The sequence below is a fragment of the Chelon labrosus genome, assembly GCF_963514085.1.
Source record: "Chelon labrosus genome assembly, chromosome: 12".
Classification (NCBI taxonomy): Eukaryota; Metazoa; Chordata; class Actinopteri; order Mugiliformes; family Mugilidae; genus Chelon; species Chelon labrosus.
The window spans coordinates 21,251,791-21,279,502 of NC_140345.1; the positions used below are offsets into that span (position 1 = coordinate 21,251,791).

The 27,712-nt window shown below is 42.0% G+C and overlaps 1 protein-coding gene across 1 annotated transcript; it reads right to left on the reverse strand.

The window, feature by feature from the left end:
- Positions 1–8,377: 8,377 nt before the first annotated feature.
- ibtk (inhibitor of Bruton agammaglobulinemia tyrosine kinase) lies at positions 8,378–27,712 on the reverse strand. The gene is made up of 29 exons (XM_084556876.1): positions 27,568–27,712; positions 26,044–26,938; positions 25,810–25,906; positions 25,195–25,319; positions 23,672–23,782; positions 22,346–22,516; positions 22,103–22,220; positions 21,595–21,775; positions 20,624–20,747; positions 20,110–20,287; positions 19,189–19,342; positions 18,085–18,469; positions 17,702–17,958; positions 17,523–17,609; positions 17,343–17,425; positions 16,971–17,008; positions 16,755–16,851; positions 16,547–16,648; positions 16,076–16,193; positions 15,730–15,790; positions 15,378–15,505; positions 15,178–15,290; positions 14,883–15,028; positions 14,442–14,560; positions 14,082–14,180; positions 13,693–13,848; positions 12,991–13,191; positions 10,137–10,269; positions 8,378–9,686 (listed from the first exon to the last, which is right to left on the reverse strand). The coding sequence occupies exons 2-29, from the start codon at positions 26,368–26,370 to the stop codon at positions 9,561–9,563; spliced, it is 4,035 nt and encodes a 1,344-aa protein (XP_084413002.1). The 5' UTR covers positions 26,371–26,938; positions 27,568–27,712; the 3' UTR covers positions 8,378–9,560.

Here is a 27,712-nt window from a genome sequence, read left to right on the forward strand (position 1 = left end):
TCTGCAAGAGTCGGGTCTGTAGACTGACTATGTCAGCTGTGCTTCACCCCGCCCCCCTCTGACAGTCTGCTGCTCAGTGCTAACACTTCTCAGCATGATAATACTTTAAGACTGTATGAACCGGCTCCACAGTCTACCTTCACATTGTTGTAATTACCTCTAACCTCAAGAATTACGCAGATTGGGACATTACTCCATGAGATCATCTCTGCTGAACTAATAGCTGATAAATGCAGCTAAACTGATTTCAAAACAGACAATATATTTCCTGTGATTAGGATTATTCATTTATAATTAAAAATAAAGCCATAAATGACACACAAAAAAGAAGAAATGATAAACAATGAATATAAAGGTGGATACGGATATATCCACAAGATTCAAATACTCGTTTCACGTCGCCATATCGCCCTCTGTGGGCTGATTTAGGTCTTGAAATAAAGTTTGCCTTATATAGACTTTATTAAAGTGTCACATTAAACCACCACATAGCTTTGCTGGTGCTGTTGTTTTAATTTAAAGAGACGTCAATCAAATGTGTCTTTTGCGTTTTTAATCAGAAGGTAAATCATTCACAGCCTGTCACCCTCATGCAATTTTCAGCCAGGGTCTGCAGCCAAGTCAGTGAACAGCTCTGAGAAACACCTTAAGATATGCACCAGCTGATCACAAACGTGACCTTAAGGGTCTGTAAAATGTTAATTTCTGATGTCTTTGTAATAATTTCTCTGTATATGTTATATGGGTTAGGAACTTATATAAAGAAATCTGGAAACCCGTGAAGAAATCTACAAAGTCCTTGTTGTTTCCAAGCCCGGTACCTGTTCAGACAGCATGTGAGAGGGTCACAGGTCAGACGAAAGCAGAGGCGAGGCCCTGGCCCCGGAGGGGTCACGTCGAGGCGGGGCCGCGGTCACCGGCGCTCCGTTAGGCCGCATAAAGCCCTGCGTCACTACAGCCACCCAGATCTGTAAACCCTGATTATCCCATTTACTCTATTGCACTGTCTTAACTCCCACAGCCCCACACCGTAGCTCTGCACAGCATCACTCCCTCTGTAGGACACACAGTTAAACTGAAGCTTACAATCACATGCTGATGTTTTTTTTTTTTCTATTATTATTTAATGTGAATACTACAGCAAAACCAGCCCCCAATTCACCAAAGAATTTTCAAATTAGAGAGGAAGGAGCATTTTTGTAGCATAGTGTAACAGCTCTAAAAGATTGACCCTCATCTATTAGCCACAGTTTTTGTTTTGTTTTCATACTTTGCTTTGGCGTGTGTCAGACTGGTTGAACGCAGGTCTCTGAAATTGAATCCCGCATCTGGAAATGTACATGGAACTATTAGTGAGTTACAGTGGACCCAGAGCTGCCTCGGCGATGTGTTTCCCAGGTGCGGAGACACGGTTGCTACGCGTTGGACAAAGTCCCACGCCCCGCGCACGGTGTAGCCACTCTGTGCAAAAGCTAAATTAAAGCGAGTGACGGAGCCAAACAGCACATATGCACATAGAGTACAACGCGCTGATGATGAGATGTTTTGTATAAATATAACTTGGCACCTCATTATTCAGCGTTAAATGGATGATTCATTCTTTAGGGACTATTGACAGACAGGAGTGCAATCATGTTGTCAGAAAATCAAATGGAAGCAAGACTTCCAAAGCAATACACACCTTTTTCCTCTGGTGATATTGATGCCTTTCCCTGACAGATGGCTTTGGTTTTATACATTAAGAAAAAAAAACAAAAAAAACTTTCCAACGTTTCCCTGCTCTAATGTATGTGGAAGAAACTTCTAATCCTCATAAAGTAATCTTTTACAATCACACAAAGTTTGCCTCAGGGGTCTGTAAAACATTTTCTGGACAGTTCAGGCCAGTAAAAAGAAAAAGAGGAAAGGAGGGAGTTTGTTTTCCAGTGTCATTTATCTTCTGCATGAGGTGGATTTACCTAGCATGGAGTGTAGCCTTGCCGCTGCCTTTGAGCTCGGGCCTGCGCGCTGGGATGGACCATCAAACCCCCTCCTTTGATCATTTAACATCATCCAGTGTGGCAGATCAACAGATCGTTTTTTACTTTCATTGCGGGCGACATCAAGCCTTTGAAAATGTTTTGCAAAGATACATGAGATATGCAAATAAATGGAGGAGACGGATCGATAGCAGACATTTGATGAAAGGCCAAACTTGAGAATTATTATGAGCAGGGAGAACAGTGAGATTTTGGATTCGCTCTTAGAAGCTAGATCAAAGGAAGATGTGGACTGATGGTACATTTTGATGTGGCGAGAAAAAAAAAACAGTATTAGCTAATTAATGATATAAATAAATGCAATAGAGTCGTGACAAATATAAAAACTCCAGCTTGCAGCAGTTAGGTAAAAATGAAAATAAATGCTAGAAGAGTACAAAGGCAAATGTTGATCATATGGACATAAAAGGTGGCCACATGTCTACGTTGTGTCTAGAACACAAAATAGGAAATATGCTTCCAATGTTATCACATCGACGCCACATTACTGGCAACTAGACGTCAGGATGGCCGCTGAATGTGCAGAGAAAAAGATCCTGGGAATGTAAATAGGTTGAATTTGCCTTCCAGGTGTACGTATATTACCAAGTCAATCACTGTATTGTAACATGCGACATTAATTTATGTTTTAAACACATTCTAGATTCAAAACTGGCCTGCCTCAAGTCTTGGCCTGATTTAGCGGTAGTCTGTGATCAGCCACAACATTAAAACCACTGACAGGAGAAGTGAATAACATTGACCATCTTGTGACAATACAATGTTCTGCTGGGAAACTTTTGGATCTGACCTCCAAATTCACTAGATCCCAAACTGATCAAGAGAGGCCCCTCCCCTCAACCCATAGGGCCCAAAGGCCCCCCCACTAACAACATTCTGTTACCAGACACCACAGGACACCCTCAGAAGGCCCACAAGGGAGACCTACACAATATTAGAAAGGTGGTCATAAGGTTATGTCTGATTGGTGTATAACAAACCTCTACACAACAAGGCCAAACATGCCAGGCAGGGTTTTTTTTTGCCAGACTCAGGTTGCACCAGCAAAATTATTCGAGAAAAATAAATAAAAAAAACCTGAAGACTTTTTACCAGAGCAGAGGAGGAGGAGAGAACAGAGCCGCTTCTCATTCAAAGCCAAAATGTTATACCAGCCAATAAAGCCGTGATGAGTGATAAAATAAAGCCCAGCTGGGATGTGTGCAGGGTGCATTTAGACGACAGCAGCGGACTTAAATGCAACCAGCAGACATTGCTGTCAACAGCAGTGGAACCAGTGTGGACAAGCGAAGAAGCGAAGATGCCCTCAGAAGCGCTGCAGCGCGTCGACGGCCTCACATGCGAGCGAGCAGTTTCCGAGCTAATGCAGCTTGAGAGGACGAGAACGATGACACAAAGGGAAAACAAAGTTTCACTCATTGTCTTCAGCTTTCCGTCTCCTCACTCCTCCTTCACCCTCACCTTCTCTATCCTCGCAGAGATAACTGGATTTCCAGGAGGGTCACATTAGTTTGTCCCAGCTGTCTGAGAGATATTCCCACTGCTGACGGCAGAGTTAGTTTTGGTTGTGGATCAGAGGCACGCGGACAGAAATGGGATTTCCAGCCCTTTTCAGTCAAACTGCTTCTGACCCCTAGTGACATAATGCTGGAGAATCGCTCCGCCGTAAAGAAAAAGGTAGCGTGGGGTTATGTGGGGTCTGTGGAATGAAGAAGCAGCAGCAGTCAGTCTCGCACAGAAGATCCCTTTATTTCAGCTCCTTTTGATCCCGAAGGGATGGTATGTGTAGTGTGTTTGTTTTTTTAGCTCTTCTGGCAGATTAAAGCTGACGGTTACAGAAGGGGTCCTATTTCACAGGGAGATAAAGAGGCCCATCTCACCTAATCTTCCTCATTATAGTGTCTTTGCGATCCCGCAGCCTGCAGGAGCGGGGACAGTAAAGGAGCCGAATGCTGCTGCTAAAGCACTTGAGAAAGTAATAGATGCTACAGACACGCTGTGATTTTGGTACTGTATGTGCTTGCCTCTGGTAAACTTGCACTCACTTGATCCACCTTAATAGTATGACAGCTTCTCCCCAACCTGGACGCTCAAACCATCGCTGGAAGGCGTCCACATCAAACAGCCACACCTTCAACTGGAGGCCTTTTAAATGCTCCATGTCTGCTTGCACCGTTCATCTTTCAGGAGCGCGTCCATTTGCACCAAGAACGCGTCTTTGATGTCACTTAAGGAATGAAATAAAATACAACAGGATTTGTGAGGCAGTCAAACAAACATGTACAGTGTACTGCCTAGTTTGTTTCGCAGGAATATTTTATCATTGTGGTGAAATATGCTCGTTGGCTTTACTCCTGAGAGAGAAGTGAAGCGAATAAAGTCTTTCTCTGCACAAAAGACCAAGGGTGAAAAATGCAAAGTTGTCCTTCATGGTCCTTCTGAGGGTGTCCTGTGGTGTCTGGCAACAGAATGTAGTTAGTGGGGGCCTTTGTGGATCATCCCACAGATACTTGATCAGTTTGGAGGCCAGGTCAACACCTTGTGCTGCTTTTCATTTGTTTTTTTAGTTGTTTCCAAACCGTTTTTGTGCGATCCTCTCTACGCCCTGGAAATCTGTGTAATGTGCATGGTCTTAGACAGCATCAACTCATCAAAGTTGAAGTTTGCTACTACGGTCGGAGCAACTGAAATCTGCACGGATCCTGGCCAATTTCCTAGACACCACTGTCAAAAGTAACTGTACATAACAAGTGAAGGTAAAGGTGGAAAACTGGACACTGGGCTAGGTGCTGTAAATTCCTGTGGTAAGGTCTGGTTACAAATAAAGAGGAAGAAACTAGACGATGGTTTGGAGAAGTTCATTCCGAACTCAGCGAACAGGTCTGGTGACCAGTCAAGTCTTAAGTGCTGAATTCGTGACAAGAGTTAATGTGTCATAAACCTCAACCAACCATATACTATATGTGTGTATTATTTTACAAGATAACTCAGTAAGGTGGGGATTTAATAATAATGGTAGAAACGTCAGAAAATGATGTGGAAGCCCCTGCCTTCCCCCCACACATATTCATAAAAACTGTCATCACATCCATTGTCTTAGCACATGCTTTCGAGGGGGGGAAAAAAAGACCATGCTCTCTGCCTGGTGACACACGGCTCTGAGGCTGTCAAACCGGCAACAAGATAAAGCGAGAGGACGTCAGCTGGAAGTCGGCCAAGGCAGCAGGTAGGTCGGCACGTTCTGCCCACACTCATAGAGTAAAACACTTCCCGAGGCACTAATGATCTTTGTAAAGCTGCCAGCCTTGGAAAGATCGGGTAATCCTTGGCTAACTGGCTCCATGTTCTCTAAGAAGGATTGAAAGGGGGCTTGTTGAAACCTTTACTCCTCTCTGACTGAAGAGGAACTAAGAGGCCGGAAGACTTTTTGAGCCACAGGTCAAGATTCGAGCCAAAGCAGAGTATGAATAACTCCTAAGTAACTCTTAAGGCATTATGGGCTACAGTCCGTACATTTAGTCTCTAATTGACCTACTGTTCAAACTCTGCACTGTGTGTTCTTTTAAATGTCTGCAAACACACCTTAAGTAAAACAATATTTAAATCAATTTAAAATACTTAATATCATGTCACAGAATTTATTGAAATGTGGCTGAAACGAGGACGGTGTTCCTTATCTGCACTGCAGCTTTATGATGTTTAACTGTGATATACAAAGAGACTTCATGTTCTTTCCTCCAAATATTTCACATGTATTGTTTTTCAGTTGGTTTGAAGTACATTCGGCTTCACAGCACAAGCAAAGGAAAACAAATCATGTGGTCTTTGAAACCATCTAGTGACTGCGGATAAAGATTGTAGACAAGAAAAAGAAGTAAAAATAAATGTTGCAGCTCGTTATAAGATTGTTTCGCCTGTGATACTTGTTGAAAGGCAACTTCAGTCCCATCAAATCCAAAATAAATGAATCCCATGAACTGTTCAGCAAAAGTGGAACATTTAACAAATTTTGACAAATTTTGTGCGTATGAAGAACATTCCACATGTTTTATTGCATTTACTGTGAGCTAATGCAAATGTAGCATTACCACAGTGTATTATTCTGTCATTGCCTTCTTACATTACTAAACAAAATCATTTGCTTCAGTTTCAGCTTAGTTCACAGAGTAAACTCTCATAATTTCAGTTTATCCAAAGTCCAAGGCATAAAAGAAGTTGGAGACCGACTTAAGAGCCATTTATAATATATTTATAAGACCCTAACAGATGACACAAACAAGCAGCCCTGATGAGTGATCAAATCAGTCTGGAGCATTTGACTTAGGTCATTTTGCTTCAACCTGGCAGAGCAGGTCAGGAATGGAGGAGTTGTTCCACGGGGCGTCTGCAGCGTCCCCTTTTTCTCCATAAACAAATTAATCCTGAAGTTATCCTCACCATCTGGAGGACAGCCCTATGACTTTCCCATCTGCCTGGCAGGAAGGCTGGATGGCCAAGGCCCTATCCTCCACCGTCTCTCCACAGGAAGAGTGAACCTTCTTCAAATATGCTGCGCTGCTCTATCACGGATTTCCCTGCCAGACTCTGCAGCAGTGATTCTGAACCGGGGTAAATATAGCCCAGAGAGTAGTAATGCAGCTGCCAGGGGCAGCATGGACAAACTGTGGAGTAGGTGGAGCAGGTCCGCTAATTAGAGAAAGGAAAGAAATGAGCATATTTGTATGTATATACTGGACGTAGCAACTTGAAACAACTGCTCAGACCAAATGAAGACCAGAAACAGAAACCAGAACAAACTTACTTATTCTTGTTTCCTAAATTAAATAAACTGACCAAAAAAAACTCGCTGCAGTCTCGCCGTTTGCCATGACACACATTGCTACCTGTGAGCCACAGACACCAGATTTAAAGTTCTGGCACACAGCGAGATACAAAGAGACTACACAGATTAGCTTAATCTGTATTGTGTGAGCTCCTTTGGCAAGCTCTTGACTGTAACTATGCAAATGCATATGTAAAACTCCTGCACTATAGCTTTATGCATGAAGCAAAAAAAATAAATGTAAGTACAGACAGAAAGGGTGGCTAACAGATCACTAAAGGCCAAATGTACAGCCAAAGCCAACAGCTACTGGGTACATTAATGGATAAATGGTCAAAGCAAAGCTAAAAGTAGCAAATTGCTAAACATAAAGCTAAACGGCTGCATACATTAGCTTCAGTGAATAGCTGAAGGTAAGTTCATTCATCTTCTGTAACCGCTTGTTCCTGTGAAGGGTCGCAGGGGGTGCTGGAGCCCATCCCAGCTGTCATCGGTCGAGAGGTGGGGTACACCCTGGACAGGTCTTCAGTCCATCGCAGGGCTAACACAGAGAGACAGACAACCATTCACACTCACATGCACACCTACGGCCAATTTAGAATCACCAATCAACCTGACAAGCATGTCTTTGGACGGTGGGAGGAAGCCGGAGTACCTGGAGAGAACCCACGCAGACACAGGGAGAACATGCAAACTCCACACAGAAAGTCCCAGTCGGCCCATAGAGTCAAACCCGGGACCTTCTCGCTGTGAGGCATCAGTGCTAACCACCCTTCCACTGTGCCGCCCCAGCTAAAGGTAAGTGATAGTGTTAAATAGTTGAATCTGTTCAGATAGATGCAAAACAAAGTAATTCTTAGCCAAATCTCCTGAAACATTAAAGTTCAGTCGGACAAAACATTAATCGTTATAAAGCATTTCTAATCTGTTCAAATTATAATATTTGGAACATTACAGACGATTACTTCAGCTGATTGGTGCAGAGAGGGAACCACTGCTCTCCAGCTACCACGATATACAGAAAGTGCATATGCCTCATTACATTATGTAGACTGCTTTTTTTTTGTTGTGGCTGAGGGATTCATTTTAAAACATGTCATGTGGCAGTACACTACACGCTAAACCGCCACATTTATATTCAGAACACAGGCACACAGGGTGAGCAGTCCTTTTGGTTTCCAGGTCGCACTGGTGTGATGTCAAAAGGAAGACTTTTATCTCGGAGGCATTGATTCATGTGTCATCTCCGCACCGCCTAATAGATCCTAATCTGTAATTAACATTTTCCCCACGAGCCGCCTCTCCCTGACTTCCGATGTGATGCTCTACCTGCAATTACAGCCAATAAAACCCCTCAATCAGCACACTCTCCGCTCAGAGCAGGGTCATCACAGTTAATCACAGGTTGAGACTTGATAATGGTTCTTTGCTCATGCAGGGCAGATGACACATCAGAGATGGGGAGATTAAATGGTATTTTTTAATAGATGCGCTGAGAGGGGCATTATTCAGTAAAGGACGGAAAAATAACGCAGCAAATAATTTAGGGAATTAAACTCGTCTCTCCTTACTCACTGCCCACTCAAATTTAATCTCAGTTAAGAGACGGGAGATGGATTGATTGCACAGATATTTTATTATTGCATGCCATTTACTCTTCAAGTTTTACACGCATACACAAAAATGGCATCTGAAGATGAGAGTGTACATGGTCCGGATCTGAGGTACCTACCAAGCTTAAACTATCTCCAGGAAAAGAGCTGGAGAGTAAAACAACTGATGAGGAAATGAATGAATGAATGAAGAGGAAAACAAAGATGTATGTGTATATGTGTCATTCTTTGATAAAGGCACACCATCCCTAAAACACATTAGTGACAACCAGTTCCATACAATCAGCCCTACTGAGTAAAGTCAGGCTTAAGCTTTAACTGTAGCTGCGTCATGTAATGCATTTGAACTATGTGCATTTGTGTTTAAAGTAAATATTAAATAATTACGGCTCTATCACAACTGCCACTGCAAATCAGAAAATCAGCCAGTGTAGATATTAAGTATGGAAAACAGATCATGAACAGAAACTAAACATACTGCCTTGGTAAACAGCTCACTTTACTTATTAAGTCCAGCTGATGCTCTGCCACAGATAATTGGCACTCTTACTTTCCTTAATCACATTGAGGGCTTCTACTGATTCAACACACACACACACACACACAAAAGCCCTTGTGGTGATTTAGTTTGGACCCATTTTGTGGCTACAAGATCTCAACATATCTTCAATTCTTTGGCAACGTCACATCACTAACAATCATTATTTATTTGGGGAAGTTGTTAAGTTTTTGTTTTGCAGAGAAGAGAAGACAAAAGAAACATAAACAAATATTCACAAGTAAACCCAGGCCCAAAAAACTTCTCATCAGGACCACATTCAGTTGTGGAAAAACACTCGTTCTCTCTTGCATACATACAAAATGCTGAGCAGCAATGACATGACATTAAAGTAACAATGCAAAGAGAAGGACAGCTTTGCTTCAGACTCATCTTAAAATGGGCTAGTTGAGTCTGAGGTACATCTCAACATGGGCTGATGGGGTTCTGGTAGGGGGGAGGGGCGTAGCGGAGACCCTGCGAACGATGCTGAGCGACAATTTGACGAGATGTTCTAACTTCAATGGCATGTGCTGTGCTGTTAAATATTAGTGTTTGTTCCAGGTTGGGGCTGCAATGGGACCTCTGGAAGACCTCTCCACCACTATCAGCTCATCTGGGTTGTCACGCGCCTTATAGTGGAAGAGGAGGTCCTGGATGGCCCGCTCTTCGATCTATGAGGACAGAAAGAGACAAGAAAAGGAGATCAATCCAGGGAAATTGTGGGAAACGAAACCACACTTCATTTGAGGGTAAAAGAGAAAACGCTGACAGTGGGAGCTAAATGGTAATAAGGGTGTTTTACATAATGGCAACCAGAAAGCCGCAGAAGGAGGAAAAAGTGTTTTGTGAAGGCACTGACAGAAGTCTGGCAACGGCTAAAGGGGTCGGGAGGCACAACTGGAGGCACCTCATTTCTAACCAGCATCGTTCAAAATGTGATGTTCATTAGGTGAAAGTCGGCCAGATAGGAGAAAGCAAGAGAGGCGAGCAGCAGACGAGTTTTTAGTTGGATGCTGCACAGACAAGCTTTACATTCACTCATAGCAGGAGTGCGATTGTGTGTGAGATTATGAACACACACACACACACACACACACACACACACAGACAAGACGCATTACCTGGATGAGCGCCAGCGGCTTCTCTCGACTGCGGATCAGCGCGGCTTCCTGCTGCTTCTCCTCCTCCACGATGGAAGCAAAGGTCACCAGGGAGGAAAGGGGAGGGCTGCCAACTGCACCCAGCACCCAGGGCCTGAGGGCAGAGATGGGTGAAACACACACACACACACACACACACACAAAGAGGACAGGTATCAGTGTCTGTGCTGTGATAGTGAAAGCAACATGAGTCTAAGTAGGTGGACAAAGGTTGAGTCAACCACTACTGACAAGCTCCTGAGTTAAATAAGCCTAGATACAGACAGGACTCCATCTCTTTTAGACCTCGTCTGCATGTCATACAATGGATCATCAAATAAGGTAGGACTAAACTGGGTTTAAATGCAGTGTTCAACAATAAAATATGATGTTCCACAGGGGTCAGGCCTTGGTCCTTTTAATGTCAAGTCTACTCACTACTACTAAATCATCACATGATTCTCAATAATTACATTTCTCACAATTACTTTTCATCTATTTATTTGACCTCAACATGGACAACCACATAACAACATCTGCCTTACAATTAGGCACACCTGTACAACTGTACAGTGAGTGCATACTCTATCCATCCATTCATCCATTTTCATCCGCTTATGTAATGTTGGGTCTCGTGGCAACAGGCTAAGTAAGGAACTCTAGACATCCCTCTCCCTAGCAACACATTCCAGCTCTTCCTGGGGGATCTCTAGGCAATCCCAGTCCAGATGGGATATATAATCCCTCCAGCGAGTTCTGGGTCTACCCCGGGGTCTCCTCCCAGCTGGCCGTGCCCGGTAAACCTCCAAAAGGGAGGCCCCCAGGAGGCTTTCTCACCAGATGCCTAAACCACCTCAGCTTTTCATGCAAAGGAGCAGTGGTTCTACTCCGAGCAGCCTCCGGATGTCTTCTTTCGGTCACTAGCGCCCACAGCTCATGACCACAGGTGACGGTTGGTGCAAAGATCGAAAGCTTTGCCTTACAGCTCAGCTCCCTCTTTACAGTCAGATACGGCGCCAACATTACTGCAGCCACCCCAAAAAACATCTTCTGGTGGGCTTAAAATCCTTGTATTGTCTGCTGCGTCCTTTGGCTGTGTTTTCTATTTTGGTGTCTTTATTTCCTTCTTGTTTTGTTTTTTTAAATCAGAACTGCCTCTAATTGTATATACTGTACACGTTCATAAACTCATAACCACGATCACTCACATGTAAACACCTTGTATACGAGTTGTGCTGTTTAAATACATTTACAAAAACACCAGACTGCAGAACACACTACTTCATGAAGTCTATAAGCACTTAGCTTGTGTTGCTTTTTCCTCTCCTGTGAAGATGCAGGACATCTATTCAACATGACACATAAAATATGACATATCTTACGAAAGACATGAGCCGTCTTGAGCCTGATTTATGTGCGCCTTCAGTGATTTTTGTTTTAGTTCACAGCTCATTTATAGCTCTGGACAAATGTGGCCAAAAACTTTCCTAATCGCTCATCATGATGCATGTTTAAATAATATGGAAAGTGGGGCCTGTGTGTGTGTGTGTGTGTCTGCGAGAATAGCCAAGAGACACCTGGATATATTTGTAGGAGACATAAGTAGAGATAAAATGCCAGACATTCAATCAAAGCGCAAATATTATAAAGGTATCTCCATTAAATCTGACTCGGGATCTGGAAACAGTGTCCCAGAAGGCAGGCATGAAAATGCATGAGGCTGCTACTGCTGCTTCCTGAGCCTTGAACTCGTCTGTGTCTGCTCATCCAAATACCAACGGGAACCTGAAACCTGCTCCCTGTTCTGTGTGATCTGTTGTGACATGGGGGCTGCCCTTATCACTTCTGATTAACATCACCGGCTTCACTCGGGTGACTCACACAGCTGTTTAATATCTAGAAGTCTGCTTCTGACACTGCAGCATAAAGCGTGGGCACACATACGTCAGAGGGATATCGGATAAAAGAAATGCACTTATAGAAAAGACAGCTAAACTTCACTTCCAAGACCTGAAATGAAGGTAAAAAACTTTAAGGCCTGGCTGACACATTTAGGAGAAATCGTTACTTTCTGTCCTCACAAGCGGACATCAGAAAAAGACATCATATAAACAGCAAAATCCACTGTTACTACAGCTAGAATCGCCGTCCGTGTAGGCTGTGTTTATCCAGCTGTTGTAACGGTCAGAGTGACTCAGTGTCTGTGGACAGGTCAACCCAGCTGCACTGGGTCATTCAGAGCGGTTCACCCCACTCTGAGCAGGCCATCACGCCTCTCTCAAGCTGTCCAACTCGAGGACAGCCAGAGATCTGGCACTTACAATCAACAAGTTGTCCATTCAGCATTACAACTCATATTTAAAAAGAAAAAATGCTGCCTTCCCAGAAGAAACAGGGACATAAACATTCATAGTTACTTCCTCTTTTGTTTCTTAATTTTAAAACTCAGTGTTGGTGCCACATCAACACCTGTATTCCTCGTTTTTCATTGGTAACGCATTAAAAAAAATAATATTCAGGATTATAGGGTTCATTATTAGTGCTGGGACATTTCTAGAAAGACAATGATGTATCTTGGGGCTGTTGATTTTAAAACAGCAGTTTTATGATTACACCTCAATAGTGCCCCCAAGTGGAAAGAAGCAGTACTGAAAAGAAGCAAAGACGCAAGCTCCCTCCTGCGTTTCTGCTTCGGTGTCAGCTCTCCAGTCAGCTCACAGTCTGATTTGAATCAAAATCAATTGTTATTTCAATTTCACTGTGTCCCAAATCCCTTACCTGCTAAACTTTGCTGAATTACTTGCTGAACTATTATGTATTTAAGTGCATTTCTCACCTAGTGGGTTTCTCTGGCTCGCTGCTTTCAGCACATTTGAACGTGACCCTCCTGGCGGCAGGTGCAGCAGTGACGGGGGATCCCAGGGCACCTTGGCCCTTCTGCGTTCCCGTTTGACCCACTCTGATTAAACGGTTCTCCTCTTCCTCCAGCAGAGCTCGAAATGAGCAGGAGGAAGGTGGGGACTGGACGGCTGTTGCCCTGCAGGTGAAAAGAAACGTATTCATAATCGGAGCAAGATATGTAGTTCTCTGAGCAGATGGAGCAGAGTGGGGAAAAAAAGTATTTACCACAAAAAGAAACAACCAGAGTGCATATTTTATTTGTCTGAACTTGCATTTCGTTTTCTATAACAGGGTTATTGGTAGTGAAGTGAAAGTCTTTACCATTTTCTACTTTTTTCACCATTATCAAGACATGTTGACTAAGAGATCTGCGTTCTACGCTACACTAAGTCTTTCTGCTTCTAACTTTCACTTCAAATCACTTTATTTGTCCTCTAGGAGCAATTTAAACACTTGTGACTTTTGTCAGTATGTTCTGCTGTGGTTCGTAATACACACAAATTGCTCCTGTCCGTCAATTTGATAATCTCTGACATACCAGTTAGAGGCTGCAAACCCATCAAACAGATCCAGGAACATACTTCATGACAGTTGTGCACAGTGGGACGGAGTGGTCTTTATATTTGGGTTCACTCACCAGGCCTTCCCACTGGTTTTGGATGGGGTCACTGTGGGGGTTGGTTTGGATGCAGTGGACTCTACACCAGTCTCCTTGTTGGCCAGGGCCAACATCTTCCTCTGCTTCTGGGACAATTTGGTGGAAACAGGGGAGTGCTTGAGGCTGGTGCTGACGCTGTTGGCAGTAAGAGAAATATGCACGACAGTAATCTTCGTCCTTCAGTGCAAACGCAATTTATGGGCACCATTCATACTTAATCAAAAAACTGTGTGTGTGTGTGTGCATGTAAAGTAAATTGATCACTTAGTAATTGAACATCATCACTCTTTATTAAACAGAAAAGTGGTCTAATTATTTATTTGCTAATGATTTTCTCAGTTAAAATAAACACAGCAGACTCCTCTCACCTTCCCGGGCTTTTAGGAGTGGCTCCAAGTGTCTGTGGGGAGTTGGCTTCCATGTCCATGATGGTTCTTAGATCCAAGACTGGAGGTGCACGAGTTGGACTGTAGATTGTAAAAACAGCCACACTTAGTACGTAGGCAACACAGCTCGGTTTTCATTTGTTATTTATCGACTAAGGATGAAAACATTTTTTCCTTTTTTGTAAACCGCCTCTTCAATTTAAGTGGGAGGATATAAGATTAAAGTTTGATTAACTGTTAGAAGACTGTTTAAGATTGTTGGCAGTGGAGATGAAAAGCAAAACACATTTATAAAAGACGCAAAGGTTTTTAAGGTTTTTTGGATCACTGACTTGACCTTACCAAGGAAGGGGCTTGGGTATGGTTTGTGGAGCTGAGTCTGGGGGAGTTGGGAGGCCATTCCTCAAGGAAATTGGGGTGCTGGGTGGGGTCTTCAGGCCCCGACTGAAAGCCTTCTCATCCTGCAGAACAAACAATAAATTCTTATTAATACTTTCAACAATACTACCAATCGGTGGCCCAGCTGTCCAAGCTTGGTAGATACAGTTACGAAAAACAAACTTTAAATATTTGCCTAAAAAAAAAGAACATACTTTTATCATATGCACTATTTAGCAGATTTTTTTATCAGTCCATTATCTGACATGACCCAGTGTAAGTATATACTGTATATTAGTTTGTTGTTTGTTTTATGGTGAACTACTAGCGGGCAGAATACTGGGCGGGTACAAGATTATTTTACTCTCCTAGGTATGAGCTGCATACGGAAAATGTCAAACTAACCTCAGCTCTGTCATGGAAGATGGGGGACTGCATGTCTCTGGGACTGCCCACCCCCATATAGCTGCCTTCTGAGTCAGATGTGAGGAGCTCCTGTAGGGACTCTGTCGAGTTAGCCTTGTTTGACTTCACCAGGCACGGGGATACCACTGAGCAAAAAGAGGGCGAATTAGGACACATTACCTAACCAACAGACTAACAGATTCTGACTGTGACAGACAAAATAACTTCATGGCATATGGATAGATGCTGAATGTGATATGTAAAATAATGTATTCAGTGTGAGTGAGACGTGTACCTGTAGCAGGAGGGCTTTGAATGATATCAGACAGAGTGTAACCCCCTGAGCTGTCAGAGCGTCTCCGTGGTTTCTTTTTAGCCTTCATCTTGGCCTTCTTTAACAAGATTTCCCTGAGGGAGGGTGATGTTGTATAATTAAAAGCGGATTATAACCTTTACAAGTTACTTGAGGTGAAGTGATATTCACATTCTGTGTACCTGCATGAGTGATCCAGTTCTTCCTCTGGTTTGGGGCTGAATGCCGAGTCCAAATCTTCCTCTTCATACACGCTGAGGTCTGGTGCATCGGGATACGGGGTGATGATACGCTTCTGCATTGCTGGGATCTGAAATTAAATTAAAAACTATTTAACAGACGATCCATGACCCTTTGTCTTGAAGGATGATTTCTCACTGTATGATAGTTTGCTTATGTGTTTGATAAATTACGTTGATGTACAGCACTACTTTCTCATTTCATTTTGTTGGAAAAACAAAAGAAAAGACAAACAATGAGCAAACACTGAAATCATGGAAAGAATGATGCAGACTGTTTCTAGGGGTGACTCACCATCCTCCTGTAGGCTGCCGAAAGCTCCACAAGCACTTCATCACTGAGAATATCCAAAGCTCTGGGGGTAACACAGTAAATCAAAAGAGCAGAAGAACATGTATTGATAAGAGAACTTATTTTTAGTTCCCTATTTAAATCCTGCTGTGTAGCTTAGACTTTCCATACACACATTTTCCAAATGCATAGAGGATCTTGTACAGATCACCATGTAATATTAATCATAGGATTAATTGCAGCAACGATAGCACTGTGTTCAAGTAGCTCCAAATTGGAAAAGTTTCAATGAATAAAAAGTGAAAATGCTATGAATCGGCCACTTTGGATTATTAATACTGGTTCTCACTTTGACTCCAGCAGGGCGGCCATGTTGAGCACGATGAACTGGAAGCAGGACACTTTTAGTTGCTCTGCGTTGTACATGGCTGCAAACTCCAGCAACTCTGCAGCATTCTTCAGAGTCACTAAGAAGGAATTTAACATTTTAAATTATGCAAATCTCTGCTCATCTGGTTTATAGCATGACAGGGACATCATGCGCTTCATGCTGCTGTGAATGATGCAGAAAAGTCGCACACTAAGAAGTGGTAAAAATTCATCTGAATTTAGACTCATAAATATGAATTCAGAATTTCAGTGGAACATTACAGTCAATTAAAAATACAAATGCTTAAATTTCTTATGAACATGAACACATTCAGTTTGTTGCTCTCAACTTTAAATAAATCTAAACTTGCATTATTACGAGACACAAATGCAGCATTATGATGTCCAAATGAAGGGGCTAGTAAAAGATGACAAGACAAATGGGACATACAGTTCTCTGTGATGATGACCTCGCACATCTCCTTTAGTCGTGTGATGAGCAGCTGGTCAGCCACAACCAACACGTTGCAGACAAACTCTACGTTCAGAGACTCTGTCGGGGCAAACAAGAACCGTTAATGTTTCCTCTCCGTTGTTGTGTGGAGTATAACTCAACACGTGATGTTTAAAAATATCTAGTATATATATACAGTAGCTACCTTTAATAGTGGGAGACTCGTCTGTGTAAAGATACTCGAGAATGACCTGCAGAACCTCGGAGCTGGTAGGCATCTCCAGTGCAGAACAGGAGGTGGCCTAAATGGTGTGAAACAATATTATCAGCTTGAGTAAGGGTGCGAAATTTTACAAGTTCACACGAGTGACTGGCTACCGAATATAGCAGCATGAGAAAAAAGAAAGAAACTTGGCAATACCTCTATCCAGGGGTTTCCAAGCATACTGTTGAAGTATTCTGCAGAAAAGATGGATATAAAAAGTAAAACCGCTGTGTTATTTTAAATACATCCAATAAATGTCAAATCCAGCAAATATTTCCACAGCATGGAGACTAGCAGGCAAGGAGAACAAAAGTAATGTGAAGAAACATTTCTTATAGCACTGAACAAAAGTTGCATTATTCCACTAGTAACATTACTTCTTTGTGGAACCATGTGGCACTTATTTTAACTTGTTTCATACATGTTGATGCAAAACAGCAGCAAGTATTTTACGGAGATCAACGACAGGAGACATCTGTGTATTGTGTGTGTTTCTTTCTTGATAATATGTTGGCTAATCCTCCTTACCAAGTCTTGCGCAGAGGACGCTTTTGTGACAAGGAAACTCTTTCCCATCTTCAGATTTCAGAGTAACGTCACAAAGATAAGAACTGTGCAGAAACAAGATGAATAAAATATGAGAAAATTTAAATGCTGTGATCAAAGTCAAAATGCGCTGGATCTGCTAAAATACACTCATTTACGCACCATTTTTGCCGGTAGAATCTGAGTTTGTTTCCAGTTTTCTTTTGTGTAACATTGATCTTTCCATTTTCATATTTGACACCATCCAGTCTGTGCAGATATAAAGAAAACACCATTAAATCAGTAAACCATGACATTAAATCTGTACTGTCTTTGGTTTCAGAGCACGCTCCATCTCTCACCGAGCTGACAGGCTGCCCAGGCCAAGCTTTTTTGCAACACCCTGTAAGGTTTTGACAGGGTTGGCTCTTCCTTCATTGGTCCCAGCCTTGTCACCTTTGCCTCCCTTCCCCTTTTTGCCAGGCTTGGAGCCCTTGCTCTTGGCCTTGTCACCATCGCCTTTGGTGCCCGGGGGAAGGGAACGGTAAACCTCCAGGGCTGAACGTCCTCTCAGACCCAAGTCCTGCAGGCTGCTGATAAGCCTCTCTTGTTCTGAATCCTGGCCAAGGCAATGGAGACAGTGGAGCACAGTCTTCATGAAATAACCACAGCTTTTGCAACTGAGAGTTTTTTTTTTTAACTGCAGCTGCATTTCTAATTAAAGTTAGTAAAAAGAATAACTCACCTGGTTTTGTGCCATCAACACCCCCGAGACTCTTGGCCGTGCACCATGCACCAGCAGTTCACAAGAGTCTGTGTAGATGAAGTGGAGAGCGTATTCCAGCATGTCCGCTGGGATTTTTTCTAAAATGAGTAAATCACAGCCCACTGCATCTTCACTCTTCCTCACTTCACCATCGAGCTCTTCGTCAACTCCACAATGCTCAGACATGAACTGTTTTCGGAAGAACTCGGATCTCATGGACAGAATGTACTTGTGAGCTGGGAAGGTGCGATCGCCAGCCTGAAGTGTCACATCGTGGATGCTGTCCATTTCGTCCGCCTCATCCAGAAGGCTCCGCAGGTGTTGGGAGAAGGAGGATGGAGAAATGATGGGGATTTCATAAAGGCTGGAGTACATACACAGGGTAGAGACAAACATCAATTAAGTTACTTATGATAACTACACAACTAAGATTCAAATGACCAAAAATTACAATTTAAATCTAACACATGAAGAAAAAAAACAACTGGAGGCAATCAATGTGCGAAGGTGACTATTCAAATAAAGAATATATGCATTTATGCATTGCTCTGTCATAATAAGATTACAGTTACAGTAATATCATCATCTGTATCCAGACAGCTACAATCTGAAACAAAATGCAAGTCGTTTAAGAGGATATTTTCATTTTTCTTCCCAAGAGGAAGACTCTGCTCTGCTCTCCACCTGTAGATGGCAGTGTTGGCTGAGGTGCCAATAACTGTACTTTTAACACTCTTCTCACATAAACCTGTCAAGGCACATTCTCTTTATTTGAATCCAACCATCCACGTCAGCGTCAAGTCTATAAACTGATCTAAAATGAATTCAGTCTAATGCAATAAATGCCACCTGTATAAAGGTTCAGATGTTATTAAAACTGCTGAAAGATGAGGTTTGTGGTGCCATTGAACTGTTTTACATGGATATACTGTAAATGCGCAGGACAAACAAAAGTTCCAAAATGACTAAACAGCTAAATTAACAAAAAGTGACCTTCATTAAGGCGGGACTGTTAATAAACTGACAACTAAGTTTATGTGCATGATTGCACACATTTTCTGTGCTTAAGGGAAGATCACCTACCTGGTTTTGGGGTTAGCCTGAAGCACTCCAAAATTACGTCCTTTAGAGTCCATGGTGATGCTGACAGCTCTGTGGATGTGGGGGAGTTTCTCGAGGCGGATTCGTTCATACAGCGTGCCCGCATCTGAATGACCACAGACCTCCACGCTGACCTCTGGAAAATTATAAGAAGCATGTATGTCAGACTATTCAATAACATAGTCGTCCATTTAAATTATTTTTTTATTCTCTTTTTATTGAAGCACAAATTTGGCAAAAACAACATGAAATCATGGTTCTATCCTGCCTTGTATCAATGGTTCAGGCTGGTGTTGAAGGTGTATTGGTGTATATTTTACTGACACTCTTTGGGCCCTGTATACCAAGTGATTATCTTTTATTAAATACAACACCTTCCATAAGTACATAAGACGTTGAATATACAAATAATTACGCAAATTCTGATACTGAAAAGGCTCTGGTACTGTCAAGGTGTACCTAATAAGTTGGCCATTGAGTGTACAGTATATTTATGAGACAAATCAAACAAACATAAAACAGACATTACATGTAGCCTACCATAAACACTAGGCTTATAAACATGTTAACTATGCAGAATTTAAGTCCAATATTGCAGTTGCTGAGATATTGCACCAGTTGCTATTCAATCGTCAATCGTTTCACATTAGGTACCTCTGCCTTCAGCCATTTTTACTTGCAACTAACACCATCCTAAACATGTATTTGTCTTCTGAGTTTGTAACTGCCAAAAGTTTAATACCGCAGTCGTAAAAGGAACTTTTCTCCCGCCAATATTTGACTTGTTCATACCTATTTTTACAAACTCACTTTTAATGGTCTATTTTCATGTTGCAGATTCAAATCATCTAAAGAACTGACCAACTTAGTGATGAAAATATACCATGTTCCTCCATCCCTCACCTTTCTTCTCCCCATACTTCTTATATTCGCCAGCCCACACTCCACTGAAGCCTTCTCCATCCTGAGTCACAAACATCATGCTGTTCTTGCTGAGAGCGATGTCCGACATGAAAACTTGACGTGCATACGCCCACCGGCACTGTCTCACCGAGCTGCCAGAGGAGCGCCAGCAAAACACCTGACAGGGCCGGGGGAAAGAGGAGGGAAAATGTACGGAAAGTTCGACAGGCAAGTCTTACTCACCGTTTTTATCTATAGCATACCACACAGGTGAGGCTGATTTTGGACTGTATAGCTGTCTTACTGTGAAGCATGGGTTAGATAACGATGGGAAAAGTAAAGTGAGGGTAAAAATAACAATAGGATGCATTCTCTTCAGCATTTAGAAACAGGACAGAAGTGAACTTAAACTTCTGCTTTACTGTGCTGTAGTAGATTAAGACCACACCATTCTACACACTAGGGGCCAAAAAAGTAAAACACAAAGCACTGTTCTTTTCAATAATGCACTTACCCTCCCAGCTTCATCCAATGCCAAGACGACCACCTTTTCCCCTCCACCCTCGTTCAAGAGCTGTGGGTCTACTCTGTGGTCCAGACTGCCGCCACTGACCAGGACCTTTCTGATGTTGAGTTGCCTGAAAGAGACAAATCAAGACCATTTATTAGAAAAGAATTAGAAAAGAACGAATGGTCAGTGTCACACTGAAAGCACAGCATTTAAACTGAATATATTGTATGCAGCTACTGCACACCACTAAAGTAACAAAAACTGCACTACGGTCATCAGAGAAAAGACCAAACAACTATTTCCATAAAAGTGGGTGATTTACAAACAGCTGCCATTCAGAGATCATTATTACTGTTCCCTCATATCGGCAAGAAAAACTAATGCACATCTCTTTAAATGTCAATACCGGATCAAATACTTTACATATATTACACCTTTATATTTGACTAGCAACTACCTGGACAAGGTACAGTATCTTCGCTATTTAAAGTTGCATTAAGAGTCAGTGCATTGTTTAGCAGCCTTGGTCCAAAATGTTAGGGTTTTGGTTCAGTCTTTTCGGTTTCACAGTGTTATTTTTGGCTGCAACAGAATATTTTCAGGAAAATTCTTTAGCAGCCAAAGAGCTGAAAGAGAAATAAAGGACAGTGGATTTTAAACTTTTAGCATTTAAGTGGTTGGAAACACAAACAAATATTAATGATGTTTATTCTATGATTGTGGTGTGTAAAGTGTGTTTGTACATCATATAAACCTAGAGGATGAATGTTGTGTTCACAACTCTTTTCCACTGCCCCCAAGAGCCGTCTACTTCTACAGTGGGATGCTGGATATTAGAAAATTCCCAGTTGGTGTATACCGTTTTGGGTTCAAGTTCCAGGTACCAACCACCCAAAAGAAATAAAGAGCAATTAAACCTCTTCTTATGCGTCATTTGTAATAAGGGCTGGTTGATTTCTTACTATTTCATTTACCTAGAAGCCATTTTCTTGCACTGGTAGTCAGCCAACAGGTAAACATCCCCCTTCTCCGTCACAACTACTGTTGCTCCATCACTAGCTGCTGCCATGGCTATGGTAACATCCTTGTGGTGCAGGGCTGACACTTGCCGAGGAGATGTCACACACTTCTCCCCATTAGGATCCAGCAAGTAACCTGGAGATAAACACACAGAGGAGTACATTATCATATCAAGTTGCTAATTGACAGTCTGTGTGCGATACTGACATTATACCTAAAAAGCATGGGTGCTGGTGGAGGGGCCATCCCTCTTCACCACAAATGTGTACCTTTCTAAAAAAGATTTAATAATTGATTTACTCTGTTTTTAGTCTGACATAGTTACGGTTTCATGTGCTCAGTGGTGTTGATTTTAACTTTATCCGACTGAACCACAATGTTTAGTTACATTATTAATCTGAAAATTAGTATATTTTCCTCTCATGCCAATGGTTTTGCTGACACAACTTTATTGAAACATACCCAGCTGGCCTCCATTGAGTCCCATTGTATAGACAGCCTCCCTGGTCCACAGCACCGTGTGGAACTTCCCTGCAGCAACTCCAATCACTGTCCTGCCTCTCAGTGTCTTGGAGGACACCTATACACACACACACAACATATTACAGAAACGTTAAAGGTATAGGGTAAAACTGATCTCAAGATAAAAATACAAAACCAAAAGGTCAGCCTACACGCGCCACCATTCTCCCCTCTGCCTCCTACCTGTTTAGGGACATGCGCTGAGGCGGGAGGAGGAGATAGACCCAGCTGGTGGAAGCTGTTGAGGCCAAAAGTGTAAACATATCCCTCCTCTGTCAGCACCACTGTGTGGTCTTTAGCCGCTGCCACCTGGGAGCAGTGGTGGGACATCAGACCCTCTACCATGCGAGGAACCTTGAAGAGAAACGAGAAGGGAGAAATGATGAGGAATAAATAAAAAAAAGTCAATTGTGTATACAGAAATGTAATATGTTTCCAGTCATTCGCAAAAATTGCAAAAGAACATGCATAAGAGAGATTAGGTATATCCTCTACTGTAGCTGATAAAATGGATTTTCCTATTTCTACATGATTTATTCTAACCAATTCCCCAAAAATATTATATTGGTTCAAGAATGAATTCTCATTCCACCATTTATATTTTTTTTTTTTCACATGAAAAGAATCAGTTTCCACATGAAAAGTTCCCTTCTTCAAATGTTACCAAATGCAGGCACGTAACCACATACAAATAACCAATTGAAGCGCTTTTTAAAGTCTGCATTTATGTGATTGTGTTCAGAGTGGAAAAACTCTCTTCAGAAAATTCAACTGGACGGACAGATTAATTAATATTTACGAAGAGGTAATTCTCTTTTCCAGTTCAACAGTAACTAATTTCTTAGTTTTAAACTCTGTTCCTCTTATCTTGTGCGGCAGCTGGATTCTGACACGATGTTTGGTATTATGAGATCACACAAAAATCCTTCTTTTCTGGCTTCAAGCTACTGTATGTGCTTGTGGCTGATCCACAGAGGTGCGGACCGATCATCGTCTTGTGAGTAATGCACACTCACTTGCGAGTTCATTAGGAACACCAGTGAAAACAAATACATCCTAATACAAATCTTAGGTTCATGAAGGTTATGGTATTCAGCACTTGTTTAAAATTAGATGTTGATTCAACTGTGTTTTCATTTTAGAGGCAGTGGTTTGTAGTACTACTGAATTGCATTGTGTTGTTAGCGACACCTGTTTCTACAAATCTAGTCAGTGGGCTACACTAAATTCAGTGTTGATTCAATCCAGTTAACAGTGCCACAAAAACATCCGACAAAACGATCATCCAGTTGAATTACCACATTTCTAACACTGTTTCAACATCAACTGATTTAGTGCAGGACTGTTACATTAGAATGGAGTTGTGTAATAGCATACCTAATGTTTTGGCAAGTAAGTGCATATTATATTGTTCAAGTAATAACAATGACGATTAAATAGGAAATTTTAAGGGTCTGCAGTATTTTTAAAACACACTGGACATTGTGACGCACGAAGAACAAATCTCACCATATAAGTCTGTTCATCTCCATGACCAAGTCTTCCTCCCTGTCCATGCCCACAAGTAAACACCTGGCCTTTCTGCGTCAGGAACACAGAGTGGAACTTACACAGGACCACCTAGAAGGAATAGAAAGAATTAAATACAATTAAAAAAAAAATTTTGTTTGTTTTTTACCCTTGTTGCTTTTAGTTTTAATGTGCTACATGCCCTATTGTAGGGGCAATCAGGAAACTGGTGTGTGCTTTTTAAGGCTCTTGTCATTTTAATGTTGACCTCATAGCTGAGGCTACAATACATCTCTTTCCATGTCCCTCAGCCAAACCCTCTTGTAGTGATAGTAAAACACTATGCCAATAAAAGGCCAAGGCACAAGTGGAAAAGCAAACATCATTACTAATACATTGCTCCTCTCAAGCCCTCAATAGAGCGCAGGGATGTTTCCCCCAAGTATCACATTGATGTGGACATTCGCACACATGCGTACACACCACCGTCGCTCATTTAATTAAAAACATGTCATTGTGGAATTAATATTTAACCTCTGGCACCTGCTGGATTGGGTTAGGAAGACAAAGACTACGCTCGGTGCCATCGGGTCATTGTGTGGTCATGAAATCCACCTGTCCCTCATTAGCTTTGTGAAATTACTCTGCATGACATGTCTCGCAGGTCAAAAAAACCACACACCTTTCAAATGAAGGCTCTTCTGTAAACAACAATAATATAACACAAAGCAGAGAAGAATTATTCGTTAGCAAAATAAGAATGCACATGACAAGTGAAAAAGAACATATCAAACTCTATCATTCTGTGTTACTAAAAGACCACTAACTGACACCTGGTGAGCATGACCACCACCACTAGCACTGCTGCCAGGAGCTATATTAATCACACTAAGAGCGTCCACATGGCAAATGCATGAAATTGTATCTTGGCTGGCACAGTCTGGTAGCATGGATTAACAATGTACAGCTCCACTAAGTCACAAATGAAGATTATATAAGAGATGACAATTCAGGCCTGAGACCTGCACTGGACTCAGATAACATAAAAAAAAGCTGGGAACAGCTACACACGGTCAGTGGTTCACTACAGCACACCTAATACTCTTATGCACTCAGAGTATATGATTAGCTTAATTTATTTATCGCAACTACAATTCAAAATAATCAAGAATAACCATTATTACTGCAGCTGGTCGCAGTATGAGTCAACTGCAGAGGAAAAACATTTTTACATATGCTGATGCACCCTGTGGAGACAGTTGTGTAACACAGGGCTCTGGGGAAGGGAGTGTTTTGCTGGTTTTACCCATGTGATGAGCCTTATCTGGAGTACCCATGTGCACTGGTGTTTTTTTTATTTTTTTTTTATTTTGATATAGTGTATTTTGGCACAGTGTTGAAGTATGAAGCAATTACTGGAGCGATAGAGACATATACGAGCGGGGCATTCAGATCTGTGCTGGAGGAAAACACTTTCCAGCTCCCTTGAGACACAGCACAACAACAATGTGTTCTTAGCCTACCTGCTTGATATAAACTCCAGTCCTGGCAAACACGTCCACAAGCTCAGGGTGCTGCCGGCTCTCTTGATTGCCGTGGCCGAGACTGAAATTATTATTGTTTCCCCATGTGTATACTTCAGTTGGATCTGTAAGAAAGAAGAAAACACTATTACGAGCAAGGCCAAAACACCGTCTCCACCTGCAGATCGATTTAACCACTGGTCTTTTCTGCCATTATAAGAGGGAAATCCACACAGGGATCTCAGTACATTCCTCGGAAATTCCCTTTTGTAAATAATTTAAAAAACAAAAATAATAATGGACAAATCCGCAAGTGTGAGATAGTCCACTGAACAGTGGGAGTCCCTATGATTCTGAAAAGCCATGTGGAAAAAACAAAACAAAACGATATTTTCACTATTTTGTATTATATCTATCTTTTATATACTACTTCTAAGATTATTCCTATATTGGCATTTGGGTGGACGGCAAAAGAAGAATTTCATTGTATGGGAAAACATGTTTCTAGACTGTGCACATGACAATAAAATACTTTTTGAATCTTGAATCTTGACTCTTCTCAAAAACGAAAGTGAAATATTAAATGCTGCGTCATCGGGTGCGAGCTTTTCTTACCTGTGTTTCTGAACACAACATGTGTTGGTCGGTCCTTCATTGTCAGATCCAGGATGGAGAGACCCTCCTTGTCTTGAGTTGAGAGAAGTCCCCCATGCTGGAAAAAACAACAACAAAAACAAATTGAAATCCAGATGAAATCCTGATTTCTCCAAAGACATCCTTGTCAGTACTACCAATGAACACAAGCATGAACAGAACATTTTTTTTTCATTATCCAGCATTAACACAGACCTTGACCAGTGATATGAGACAGTGGATCTGTCCATAGAAGGCGCTGCGATGCAAAGCTGTCCAGCCGGATTCCTTATCTTTCAGCATGACATCAGCACTCTTACTCTCCAGCAGCCATTCCAGCAGGGCCTTCTTTCCCAGCGATGCAGCCAGGTGCAGGGCCGTGCGACCGAAGGCATCCCGCAAGGTGGCCGCATTGTAGCAGTGTGAATTTAGGAATGCCCGGAGTTGTCCCTCAGAGCCACGCGTTAGAGCCGCTACCACCTGGTCTGCATGCTGCTGTGACCGGCATTTGGGGGTGCACTCCGGCGTTGACAGACTCATCATGAACCTCCACCAAATGTGTGAACCCTTCTCCCTTTTGTGTTACAGAGGCCTTGTGACAGCCCACCACCCACAATGGCACACACACTCAAAAAAAAAAAAAAATGTGGGGTAACAAACTAATAGCGCTGTCACTAAAATTGCCAGCTATGATGCTCAACAAGAAATAAAAAGAAGTGCCAACAAAAAGGTCGAGATGGTTTGGAGTGCTAGAATTGTGCTTGTGTTGAGGTTCCACTGCACCCTAGCGACCCCAGAGCCTTTGAGTGACTTGTTTCAGTCCACCATCTCGACCAACAATCGAACGCAAACTAAGGTGCTTGAGGCATACAACGGCATCAGGAATTCAATAAATACAAAACTTGTGGGTTTCTTTTCTTTTTTTACAAAATTTACATATCAGTATTTGCAAAAATAGTTTTTCATCTAATTATTTACAAAATGCAGCAATTTCAAGAACCCTCTGACCTTCTCGTCCAGCAGTCCAACCATCAAACTTGAGGGGAAAGGCCTCCTTTCCCCCCCAAAATTCTCACTTCCTTTTTTAAAACTCCATAATTGTAGGTTGCACCTGTGGAAGAACACTGAAGTCAGCACAATGATAAACAAAACACACATTTTGCTTGCATGCAAACACCTTTGCTGTGCAGTTGTGAGGTCCAAAATTGCTAGGGTAAAGTCCAAAACAAGTCTGGCCAAATTACAGACTTAAGGAGCTAAAATCAGCTGATGTGACAGACAACTCACTAGTGTTAATATGAGGGGTTTAATTTGGACAAATGTTAAGCGAACACACCCCTCGCCATTTGGTTTATAGTAAGAGACGTACCCGTGCACTGTCTCTTTTTAATAGGGAAAGATTAACTAACTTTATTTCCATTTTTCCTTATCTAACTTGGTGCAGTAGCGAGATGTGCCCAGCCACAAGCTAACGTTAGCTACTCCACCTAGCATTAACTCAATAGTGCCCAAGCAGGATTATGTTACACACCAAGCAGTCATAGCTTGTTATGTAATTTCAAATGTAGAAGCGAACTTGAGACCCCCGGGGTGGACAAATAAACCATTAAATGCATGTTTTAAAATTTTTGAAGATAACGTTTGTCAGCTAATTCCAATTTGACAGCTAGCTTAGCTGACACATCATCGCTAGCTAAGGTTAGCGAGCTGCGGCATATTGACGTCGTTTTCTTTTCTTACCTTCCGCTAGACGAAGAGAAAAGATGAGAAGGAGAAAGCAGCAACAACGACGTACATCCACTGTGTCATTACTACAAATGAGATATGCTAGCGGATTTTTTTAGCTGGTGCCAAATTTGAGAGGGCTAGTATCCCCTGAAAGCTT

What these genes read in the sequence shown, in the direction of transcription:
- ibtk (XM_084556876.1), bottom strand. Translation starts at nt 26,370, where the DNA reads ATGATGAGTCTGTCAACGCCGGAGTGCACCCCCAAATGCCGGTCACAG. An exon ending in CTGGGCAGCCTGTCAGCTCG is followed by an intron (nt 17,610 to 17,701) that starts GTGAGAGATGGA and finishes ATATCTGCACAG; the next exon opens with ACTGGATGGTGTCAAATATG. An exon ending in GAGCCAGAGAAACCCACTAG is followed by an intron (nt 10,270 to 12,990) that starts GTGAGAAATGCA and finishes CTCTGCCCTCAG; the next exon opens with GCCCTGGGTGCTGGGTGCAG.